This window comes from Canis lupus, chromosome 35 (genome assembly GCF_003254725.2).
Source record: "Canis lupus dingo isolate Sandy chromosome 35, ASM325472v2, whole genome shotgun sequence".
NCBI lineage: Eukaryota > Metazoa > Chordata > Mammalia > Carnivora > Canidae > Canis > Canis lupus.
This window is the reverse complement of record NC_064277.1, coordinates 26,457,733-26,469,175: the sequence shown is the minus strand read 5'-3', so window position 1 is coordinate 26,469,175 and position 11,443 is coordinate 26,457,733. Positions and strand designations below refer to the sequence as shown.

General features: G+C 55.3%; 1 protein-coding gene across 3 annotated transcripts in view; it reads left to right on the top strand.

Moving 5' to 3' along the window:
* GABBR1 (gamma-aminobutyric acid type B receptor subunit 1) overlaps positions 1–8,752 on the top strand; it is a 26,348-nt gene extending 17,596 nt beyond the window's left edge. For 2 of the 3 annotated variants that reach the window (XM_025470929.3, XM_025470926.3), the window contains 11 exons: positions 259–322; positions 1,355–1,432; positions 3,201–3,351; positions 3,774–3,906; positions 4,952–5,068; positions 5,157–5,264; positions 5,607–5,700; positions 6,293–6,420; positions 6,937–7,065; positions 7,353–7,496; positions 7,770–8,752. In XM_025470929.3, the coding sequence (XP_025326714.1) occupies positions 259–322; positions 1,355–1,432; positions 3,201–3,351; positions 3,774–3,906; positions 4,952–5,068; positions 5,157–5,264; positions 5,607–5,700; positions 6,293–6,420; positions 6,937–7,065; positions 7,353–7,496; positions 7,770–7,943 (1,320 nt within the window). In that variant the 3' untranslated portion in view covers positions 7,944–8,752. Of the gene's footprint in view, positions 1–258; positions 323–1,354; positions 1,433–3,200; positions 3,352–3,773; positions 3,907–4,951; positions 5,069–5,156; positions 5,265–5,606; positions 5,701–6,292; positions 6,421–6,519; positions 6,620–6,936; positions 7,066–7,352; positions 7,497–7,769 lie in introns of those variants that run through there. The other variant, XR_003145429.3, reaches the window with a different exon arrangement.
* The last annotated feature ends 2,691 nt before the right edge of the window (positions 8,753–11,443 follow it).

Sequence of the window (11,443 nt, the reverse complement as noted above, 5' to 3'; positions counted from 1 at the left end):
CCAGGTCTCCTGGTGCTCTCTGAGGATTTTTCCCCACTCAAATCCCATGAGTGAAGCTTCTTTTCAAAAGAATAATGTTTCTAGAATCTAGGGTATGGGCATCTGGGGTATGTCCTATATGCAGGCAAATGCCATAAATAGAATTCATTCAGAGGCTCAATTACATCAAAAACATAAGGATCCAGAGAGTCCCTGATGCTCTCTTCTGGTTCCTGCTTTTATCACCTTTGCCTGCCTCCGCATGTTCCCGTCTCCCAGGGCCACGTGGTGTTTGATGCCAGCGGCTCACGGATGGCCTGGACTCTGATTGAGCAGCTGCAGGGTGAGTGCAGAGGCGTGGGCCAGAGTTGGGGGGCCGAGCTGGGCTGGGGGGCCCCACCCCAGGTGGCTTCTGCAGTCAGTCCGGGGCTCCCTGCTTCCTTCCCTTCATCAAGCGTCTATGTAATAATAGCAGCAGAAAGCTTGGAGAGGGTGTGTGGCTTGAGGTAGAAAGGGGCAGACACCGTGAAAGCTGCCATGTCTCTGTCCAGTGGCTTCCCTTTGGTGGCCTGGGCTTGAAGGGCTAATGCCCTGTAAGAGGCACACCTGTGGACTTGGACTTAGGGCAGCCGGATCTAGCTAACCGGCTATTTATAGAAGAAACTTATTGAATTTTCTTGTTGTGTAAACAAGCATTCCTGATTTTTGCATCTTAGGGGCAGTTTGGCTTTTCTAGACTGCATGGTCTTACACTTCAGCACACTTCAGTATTTGCCAAGCTTCCAAGAGTCAATCTGTGCACACACCCCTGTTGGCCTCCTAGGGTGCTGTGGGCACAGGTCTCTCTGTAACCCAGACTGGAGGTTGTGGGGTGGCTTCAGAGGGAACAGTTATGGTCACTGGTCACTGGGAATCTTAGCAGTGGCTGAATTTCGCCTCGTGGCTCCAAAAGGCAGATGCAACTTTCCAAGGAATCAGAACCCAAGCCAATCGAAAATAAAGTTCTAAAATTAAACTCTTTATTTAAATGAAAGATTCTGGGAAAATAGACCCTGTGATTCTGTCATGAGAGGGAGAATAAGCAGGCACTCTGAAAGCTTTAGACACCAGAATCGAAGTGCGAGATGACCACCAAGAGAGGCGCAAGGCTGGGGGATAGCACACCCGACCCGTGGAACCCTCTCCACTGGGCTCTAACCCTACAAGCTGTTCTGTATTACATTGCCTTGGGATCTACTTTATGTCTGATGGCTGCCTAAGAGAGCCCTCAGGTCCTCCCAGGGTCCGTCAGGGGCTCAGGGTGGAGGTAGAATCAGCCCCAGTTCAGGAAGCTAGCGCCCAGCACAGCTCCTCACCCCTCTGCCTGTTCTGCCAGGTGGCAGCTACAAGAAGATCGGCTACTATGACAGCACCAAGGATGACCTTTCCTGGTCTAAAACGGACAAATGGATTGGTAAGCTGGTCCTGTTTGCATTTTCTTTCACTGCCTGTGAACAACCAGGGGAAGGGTTGTGCCTGTGCACGAGGGTACGGTGGTGGGCGCCGTGGGTTTGAAATGTGCCAGGGAGATGGGCCAGGGTTGGGGTTAGGACCTGGGTAGGGGAGCTGTGTATTTGGAGAAGGAGCAGGCACATGGTAGCAATGCACTAGTAAAAGCAGCTCATGGCTTAGGTCATAGGATTGGAGGTGGGGGTGCCTGGGGTGGCCATGGAAACGCTCTTTGGGTTTCTCAGATGTTCTGGTACCTTGATATATCAGAACCAGCTACTTTGGGCCTGTGTAGCCCCTTCATCTCTGCCACAAAATTGGTTGCTTAGATTATGAGATGTTGCAAAACCTCATATAATTGCCATACCCTAAAATGTGCTTTTTAAAGACAAAAAGTAAGCAATTATTCCTTGTGTGCCTGGTGGGCTAAATAATCAGAAATGGGACAGATCCTCCAGGTGGACAAAAGGAAGGACCTACTAGTAGAATCATGGCTTGGCACCTCAAGGATGGAGATAGCTGCCAGCTGCTCCACCCCACTGGAAGCTAGTGGTTTCCAGCACTGCCAGAGTTCTGACATGTTTTTTATAATTTGAATTTAGGACAGTATTCTATACTGCTATAAATGCCACATGGCCTAAATTACAGTTTTCTTTTTAAAGCTAAGCAAATTGAAATTAGATTTTATTTTCTTTTGTGAACTCGTCGACAAATCTGGCTTCCTTTTAATAATAACCAGAAAACACCTTTGGGAATGTCACCCTGCCAGAGTTAAAAAATCACAGATCAGATTTTTTTCCTTAAGGTTAGGAGACTGGGCTGGATGCTTTGAACTCTTTAGCTTTATGATTCCACGACTGTCTTTTTGCAGCTTTTGATTTGAGTTCTGAGAGATTTCATGAACTTTGCCTCTGAGTCATCCCCTTCTTCCCTTCCTGTTTCTTTTGCTGAGAAAAAGACAGAAAATACAGAACAAACACTAGCAGAAACAGACTCCAGCTTTGCTAATATATCCTAGCCTCTAGCTCCATTTTCTCCTCTCCTTCCACTGCTTCCTGAGATCCCAAGCTGCAGGGAGCATTCCTCTGTCCTGGCCCCAATTCAGAGCAGCCAGGGCCCCATGTCCTCAGGGCTGGAGGCAGGTGTCCTTGCCCCTTTCTCTGCCTCTTCATTTCCTTGTCCCCTCCTCAGTGCTATGCAGTAGGGCTCCCCAGCTGACTAGACTCCCCCACTGCCATGCAGGAGGGCCCCCCAGCTGACCAGAACCCCCTCACTGCCATGCAGGAGGGGGTCCCAGCTGACCAGATCCCCCACTGCCATGTAGGAGGCTCCCACCAGCTGACCAGAACCCCCAGTACATGCAGGAGGGCCCCCCCAGCTGACCAGACCCTCTACTGCCATACAGGAGGGTCCCCCAGCTGACCAGAACCCCCAGTGCCATGCAGGAGGGCCCCCCAGCTGACCAGAACCCCCTCACTGCCATGTAGGAGGGTCCCCCAGCTGACCAGAACCCCCAGTGCCATGCAGGAAGGGCTCCAGCTGACCAGACTCTCCACTGCCATGCAGGAGGAGCCCCAGATGGCCAGACCCCCCACTACCATGCAGGAGGGGCCCCAACTCACCAGACCCCCCACTGCCATGCAAGAGGGGCCCCAGCTGACCAGACCCCCCACTGCCATGCAGGAGGGCCCCCTAGCTGACCAGAACCGCCCCTTACCCTTAATGTCATGCAGGAGGGGCCCCCCCGGCCGACCAGACCCTGGTCATCAAGACATTTCGCTTCATGTCACAGAAGCTCTTCATTTCAGTCTCTGTCCTCTCCAGCCTGGGCATTGTCCTGGCTGTGGTCTGTCTGTCCTTTAACATCTACAACTCTCATGTCCGGTAAGTTTCCTGTCTGACACTTTCCTTGTTTTGTCTGCCTGCCCCCGCACCCCAGGACAGTGAGCATGGGACGGAGGTCAGAGCTGTGTGAGTCCTGGGTCAGGGAGCAGAGGTTTGCACTCTGACTTACGCTCTCCCGGTGACTACTGACACCTGGAGGGGGACCCCGAATGTGGGTCCCAATCCAGCTCCACAGCAGCTGGCTGAGAAAAGTGTTAGGGGCCAGGTAACACAGTGGGGGGTTGAAAGTGTGTGTGCTGGCGGGGGTCCCCTGCCGTGGAGCCCCTGCATCCACCACCAGCCCCTGGCCCAGGCGGCTTTGTCTGTCTTCCAAGGCCGGAAGTTGGGCACTGAAGAGCTGGCATCTGCAGAGAAGAGGTTAATTCGGCTCCTCTCTGTCTCCTCTCCTGCCTCTGCCCTAGTTACATCCAGAACTCCCAGCCCAACTTGAACAATCTGACTGCTGTGGGCTGCTCCCTGGCGTTGGCTGCCGTCTTCCCCCTGGGGCTAGATGGGTACCACATCGGGAGAAGCCAGTTTCCTTTTGTGTGTCAGGTGAGGAGGAGGTGGGCAGATGCCTGGCAGGATAGGGCTGGCCCCACCCTGGAGCCCCTCTGCCTTTTCTCAACTGTCCCTGTCCTGCTGACACCACCCTTCTGTTCCAGTCATCCAGGCCTCACTGTGCCACTCTCCAGGCAGTTCCAAGGTTGCCACGGCCTCACACTGAAGAGGGGAGGGACTGGGGGTATAGGAGGGAGTCTGCTCAAAGAACCTGGGACAATGGCAGCTTGCCTGTGCTGTGGAGACAGCAGGGAGTACACGCCGCCAGGGGGCCTTTGCTGTGGTTTGCAAGGAGAGGTGGAGTTGGACCAGACAGCAGGGAGCTGGTCCTGGGGCTGCTGGAAAGGCTGGCTTCCATAGCTAGTCACATTTGTGTAGTTCTGGTGGGGACAGAACTACATCCCCCCTCCTGCCCATCCCCCCTCCTCCTTCCCTGCAGCTGTGCACATGGCATTTGCACACACACATGCATACTCCAGCACGGGCCGTAGGTCCCTGTGAGATGGAAGCGCCATAGGAGGGGCACACAGTGAGCCATGGCCAGTATGAGAAATGTCCACAGAAAGTGCTGTGCAAGCGAAGAAGTGGTGGCTGGGGAGGTGGCTGGACCTCACAAGGGTGGCATTTCAGTATCAAAGGATACATGGGCTTTGCCAGCTGGAGAAATAAGGATGGTCACTCCGGCGGCTTGCAGGGATGGAAAAGCCAGCAGATCAGGGGAGCCCCTCAGTGTGGCCGGGTATGGCCAGGCATGGGGGAGGAAAGGGCCAAGGAGCATGGGAAGATGGGCAGGGCTGTGTTGGTAAGGGTCTGTGGACACACCACACACTGAAGGGCAGAGGGTTGGGCTGGTAACCCCAGCAGATTTTTTCCTGGTCGCCTGGCCAGCAGAGGAGGAAATGGATGGGAGCACATTGCCTGAGGCAGAGGGACCCCCTTGCTGGCCTCTCCGTGCCCCCATCCCCACTGGCTGTACCTCTGTCCCTCCCGAAGGCCTGCCCCTCCCCCCACTGTCCTGCCCTGCTCTCTCCTGTCCTAGGCACGCCTCTGGCTCCTGGGTCTGGGCTTCAGTCTGGGCTATGGCTCCATGTTCACGAAGATCTGGTGGGTCCACACGGTCTTCACTAAGAAGGAGGAGAAGAAGGAGTGGAGGAAGGTGATTGGCTTCCTAACCCCCAGCCTGGAGGGCTCTGGCTCCGGGGCCGAGGGAGCTTCCCTGACTCACCCATGCTCTGTTTATCTAGACCCTGGAGCCCTGGAAGCTGTACACCACAGTGGGCTTGCTAGTGGGCATGGATGTCCTCACTCTTGCCATTTGGCAGATGGTAGACCCCTTGCACCGGACCATTGAGGTACCAGCTGAGAGGAGGCCCCGAGGTCAGGGCGAGTGGGGCTCCCTGGTGATTGTTGCTGGTGGTTCCTGCTTGTGAGGGGTGCCTGTCAGCATTGTGCCTGTTGGCAGCCCCCACCCCCTTCCTGTAAGGAATCCTAGCGGGAACCTTTGGGTTTGCTGGAGAAAGGCAGGGTGGGGATCCAGGAAGGATGTGTAGACTTCCTGGGCATCATGGAAAGCTGGCAGACAAGCAGTTCTGAGGTGTTCCTGGGAAAGAGGCAGACTTGGGGGCCAGGGGCTGAGCAGAGGGGGCGCGAGGAGGGTGACCACTGTCTTCCCTTTGGCCCTGATTCTCCCTTAGACTTTTGCCAAGGAGGAACCAAAGGAAGATATTGATGTGTCCATCCTGCCCCAGCTGGAGCACTGCAGCTCCAAGAAAATGAACACCTGGCTTGGTGTGTGCAATGTGGGGGTGAGCGGGTTGGCAGGCTGGGGACAGAGGGTCTTCAGAGAAGGGGTAGTTTGAGTGTCCACCTCTGTGTCACTAGTTCTTTCTGGGAAGCAGGAGAGTTGGTCTTTTTCGGTGAGGAGCTGAGCGTCTAGAGCAGGGCTGAGGTCGTGCCTGTGTGTGGCTGAAGGGCCAGTGGGGACAGCCTGACACCATCCGTTCACTTGGCTCCCTAGAGTGAGACCGGGGCTGTGAGGGGCCTGGGTTAGGTCCCATTTGGCCTTGTGAACATTGCTCTGGTGGGCAGCCAGGAAGGGTGAAACCTCCCCTGGATGGTGAGGAGGTGACATCATGCAGCCAGGGCCCCTGTCTGGCTGATACCTGCTCCCAACAGTCTTCTTCCTGTGTCCCAGGAGAAGTGGTGAGGTTTGGACAAGTTGGGGAGACAGGTGTGCGGGGTCAGGAGGCCACCTGGGGAGGAGCCTTCATTGTGGAGCTGTAAGCAGGAACAGCAGCATCCTCTGGAGGATGCAGAGGGTGCTGGGAGTGAGTGGATACATCAGGTCTAGTTGCCCAGGTGACCGTTTCCTCCATTCTAGGCATTTTCTATGGTTACAAGGGGCTGCTGCTGCTGCTAGGCATCTTTCTTGCTTATGAGACCAAGAGCGTGTCTACTGAGAAGATCAATGACCACCGGGCTGTGGGCATGGCCATCTACAACGTGGCGGTGAGCCCCGGACACCCAGCACTGACCCCGGGGGCTGCCTGGGAGGAATCAGGGCTGGGACCAGTGGCTGGGCATCTTTAGAATTTGTTAATGCCTCAGGTTTGTAAAGCAGTTTACAGTTGGTAAAGCGCACGACAGACACTCTTCTTAACTCTCCATGACCACCCATGAAGCAGACCTTAGTGTTCCCCCTACACAGGTGAGGAAGCAGAAACACAGACCTTACAGTGCTTGTATGTGGCTCCCTGGCTGGGATTTGAGTCAACTTCCTCCCAGGGTTCCTGCCTCCATCGATCCATCGATGGGTCATTTGATCAATGGCTCATTGGCAGGAACTCTGCCTGGAGGGAGGGGTTGGCCTAGAGCGGGACGTGGTTTGGGATTCTTCCCTTTTGGGAGTTGAGGGTGGCCTCAAGTTTGGACCGTTTTCAGATGGGAAGTTCCCCCAGGACCTGTTCTCATGGGCTCTCTTCTGGGAGAGGAAAGTCTAGAGGTCCCACATGGGTCCCCCTATAGGTCCTGTGCCTCATCACTGCCCCGGTCACCATGATCCTGTCCAGCCAGCAGGATGCAGCCTTCGCCTTTGCAGCTCTTGCCATAGTGTTCTCCTCCTACATCACTCTGGTCGTTCTGTTCGTGCCGAAGGTGGGGCGCTGCTGCACACCACGGTCTAGGGACGGTGCTCCCCAACCTTCCCCGCCCTCCTCCCCTCCATCCAGGGATTGTACTCCCCAACCTTCCCCGCCCTCTTCCCCTCCATCTGGGGACTGTGCTCCCCAACTTCCCTGCCCTCCTCACCTCCATCTGGGGACTGTGCTCTCCAACCTACCCCACCCTCCTTGTTGGGGGCCCAGCTTGTCCTTCTTGACCACCACCTGTTAGTCGCTGACCCCATGGCCTTCCCATCTCACACCCCAAACCTTGGCCCCCAGATGCGCAGGTTGATCACCCGGGGTGAGTGGCAGTCGGAGGCGCAGGATACCATGAAAACGGGGTCGTCGACCAACAACAATGAGGAAGAGAAGTCCCGACTGTTGGAGAAGGAGAACCGGGAGCTGGAGAAGATCATTGCTGAGGTTGGTGGGGGGCTGTGTGCACTGACCTGTTTCTCTCCCTGCCCCCCCCCCCCCCGTTTCTCTTCCCTGATCTCTTCAACTGCCACCCCCACTTCGCTGTGTCGGCTCTCTTCCATCTTTCCTGGCTCTCGTTTCCATTCCTTCTGTCCATCCTGCCCCCCGCCCCCTCCCCTCTCCCCTCCCTTCTCTTCTCATGCCCTTGCTTCCACACTCCTCTCTGTGAGGCCCCTCCCGACCTCCTTCTTTCAACCTCTCCGTCCTCTCTTTCCGCAGAAAGAGGAGCGAGTGTCCGAGCTGCGCCATCAGCTTCGTTCTCGGCAGCAGCTGCGCCCTCGGCGTCACCCCCCGACGCCCCCAGACCCCTCAGGGGGCCTGCCCAGGGGACCCCATGAGCCCCCTGACCGGCTCAGCTGTGACGGGAGCCGGGTTCACTTGCTGTACAAGTGAGGGCGTGAGCGGGGAGGGGACTGGCTGGGAGGACGCCCCCCTCTTCTAGATCCACTGTCCAGTGCGCACCAGGCGCTGCTGCTTCCCCACCGGCCCCTCCCGCCCCCTCCTGCCCCCCTCCCCTTCCAGGTCTCCTACACAGACCCATCCCTCGCACCTGTACCTGCACCTGCTCTGTCCCCTGGATGTTGCCTTTTCCTGGCACTCATGCCCCCACCTCTGCTCCTCCTCACTCACATGCTCCTCCTGTGCTCATGTGCACACATGCTTTCTCCTCTGTCCTGTGGCCTCATGTGGCCCTGGTGGTGGGGGCACCACTGTCCCTGGAGCAGAGGCAGGTGTTCCCCATGGGTGCAAAGCCATGTGCGTCCCTGCATTTTTGCTGTGTGTTCATGCGACCTGGGTGCCCCCACCCTTTGCATTGGAACATCGTCCTATTCTCCCAAAACAGCTGCAGGCACCCACTCTGCACCTTGTTATGAACTTTCCTTGGATTCACACCCTCACCTGGTTTCTGCTTGAGCTCCACCCCCACTTTGTGCTCATGTATCCTAGGTCCACATTCACATTCCTTCCCAGGACTGCTTCCTTTGGTTTTGTGTTTTTCTGGGGGGAGTTAAGAGAGAAGAAATGAGGGCAGGCTTGGGGAGCTGCTTCCAGTAGAAGTGAGAATCCTAACCACAGGAAGCCACCTCGACTGCTGGCATGGACGGAGGGAACTCCAGGGCAGAAGGTGGCATCCCCTTTGCATTGAGGTGTCTCTTGGGGAGGGATCTCCCCTAGTCTCAATAAACCAGTGAACAGTGTGACTCAGTGGCTCGTCCCTCACTGTGAACACATTGGGCTTCTGTCCAACGAGGGAGGCTTGGGGCTCTCCATGTTAGTGAAAGGGCGCTGAGGTGTCTCGTGGCTCCACTGAGGGCCATGCAGGGCAAAGCAGGATGGGTTTGGCTAAGACAAGAGAGTGATGGCATGTGAGCTTCAAGGTATGGGCTCAAGTGGTGTTGGATGACTGGAGCGTCAACCACCGTGGTGTGGGAACAAGTTCCTGGATCCCTCTTCTCCATGGCCTCGTTTGTGACGGCGGCAGCAGACATCCTGCTCAGCAGACATCCTGCTCGTCACCACGCAGTCCTCTGCACGGTGTCCAGTGTGGTCCTTAGCCCATGGAGCATGCTCATCCATGCAGCCATGGTCACTGCTGTCGATTGAGGGGGAGCCCAGAGCCTCTGGCTGATGAGATGGGGGAACCCTCCCTCCTAAGAAGCAAGAACCTCAGGAAAATGGCTACTGCTGAGGATGGTGGAAGAGAGCCCTGAGTGCTTCCCTCTGCACTCTGAGATCTGAGCAGTTTGGCAGGAGGCTGCTGGCCAGGGGGGAAGGTATTGAATGGTCAATGAGGCCAAGGAGAATTGCTCTTACAATTCTTCGTGTCCTCTTAGAGAAGAGTTTCTTTGCAGCTCCACGTCTCTCTTTCCCTTCAGCCCCGGTTTTTTTTTCTTTTTCTTAAGACGTTCTCATATTTTTGCAAAAGAGGTGAAGGGTTGAGTGGGTCCTGTCATTTCATCATCCTGTTTAGAAGCCATTTTCTGAAGTTCCATGAGAGCTCAGACCAAGGCTTGACAACCAGTACACTGTGATTATTCAGCTAGGGCCAACTGGGCTCAGTGTGAGTCACCCTCTGCCTGCAGTGGCACATTCTCACGGAAATGGGAAGGAGCCTGCAGAATAGGGAAGCCTGCAACGAGGAAAATGAACACTTGGCTTCAGAAGGGCAGCAGGAGCTGCATACCAGCCCGTGGTAGAACTCAAACACCAGAATTACCACCTCCTACTTTTTTTTTTTTTTTAAGATTTTATTTATTTATTCATGATAGTCACAGATAGAGAGGCAGAGACACAGGCAGAGGGAGAAGCAGGCTCCATGCACTGGGAGCCCGATGTGGGATTCGATCCCGGGTCTCCAGGACCGCGCCCTGGGCCAAAGGCAGGCGCCAAACCGCTGCGCCACCCAGGGATCCCACCACCTCCTACTTTATTTGCACTTTAGGTGGGGTGTAAATAACAAACAGAATCAGAAGTGCTGCAGTGACCCAGGGCAAGCCAGACTTCCTGAGCAAGCAGAGTCGGGGAACAGCTGAATGATGGCTGGCAGAGGCCTCTGGGGACAGTGGTGAGACCACAGCCTTGCCTCCGTTCAGACAGCATTCGCCCAGGCAGGGTTTGGAGCCCACCGGGGTCTGGCCTCCCTGCCTGGTCACTCACACACAGCATGTGGGAGCACTCTGGGCTATGCTGCTTTTGTTATCGTTTCAACAAACGAGTTTTGATTGGGGATGCTGCTGGGTCGGGCATTCCTCTGGGCAGGGGGCTTCACAGATGCACATTCTTATTGTGGAAAAACAGAAGGAAGGTCCAGAGTACAGAAGCAAAGAGGTGGGAGAGAAACCAGCAGTGTTGGGCTTGGTGGTCCTCAGCTGTGAGGCTTGGGAAAGCCCTTGTAAGGAGGAAGGTGTCATATACTTTGGCAAGGAGACTGCAGCTCAAAGAGGGAGCCCTTGTCCAGGGTCACAGCACCAACAAGGAGTGGAGCCCACCGTCAAGCTGCATGTGTTGGGATTTACTGCTGTAGAACCCGTTACCCTAAACAGTGGCTTAAGACACTAGTCATATTTTATTCCTGGTTTCTGTGGGGCAGGAACTCACAGTGGATGGTGGGGAGACACTGGGAGGCTTGAAGGCTGGGGCCGGAGTCATTGGGAAGGTCTAAAGTTGGGCGATGGCTGTCAGATGAGACCTCAGTGGACTGTCAGGTGGAGCCCTCCCGTGGCCTTTCCACGTGGGCTGGGATTCCTTGTGACTCGGTGGCTGGGATCTAACCGTGTGTGTCCTGGGAGAGATGGGAGGGGAGAGCTTCAGCTAGGGTGACCCTGTGTCTTTTTTCCTGGCAAAGCCTTGGAAGTCCCGTGGCATCACTTCTGCCAAATCCCATTGGTCCAGGCAGTCACAAGGCCTTACAAGTCCAGGGGAAGAAACACAGACCCCTCCTCTTGGGATTAGCATCACAGTATAAAAAAACCATGTGGGATGGGACACATATGCTGTTGCAGCTGCCTCTGCACATCACCTGCTGCATCTGGTCTGCCTTCTCCAAAGCCAGGTTTATTCCCGCTCTCCATACCGCTTGTCTACACCCAAAGCTGACCACCCAGTCTTGCCTCATTGCTGCGTTCAGACTCTTATTAGGCCTCTACTCCTGGACACTTCAGGGCTGGCAGCCCTACACTGTTTTTTTTTTTTTTTTTTTTTTTTTTCTGCCAACCACAGACATTCCCACGGTCCTTTGTCATTTCAGGCCACTCTGGACTAATGTCTTTTGGTTTATTCACTCAGGCTTTTGGACCAGGGAATTTTGTTCCTTTGCATTTCATGGCCCATTAGCATAAGGGAAGTCAGAGCACAGGCTTCCCCCTCGCACTGCCAAACAGCAGTGATTTCAG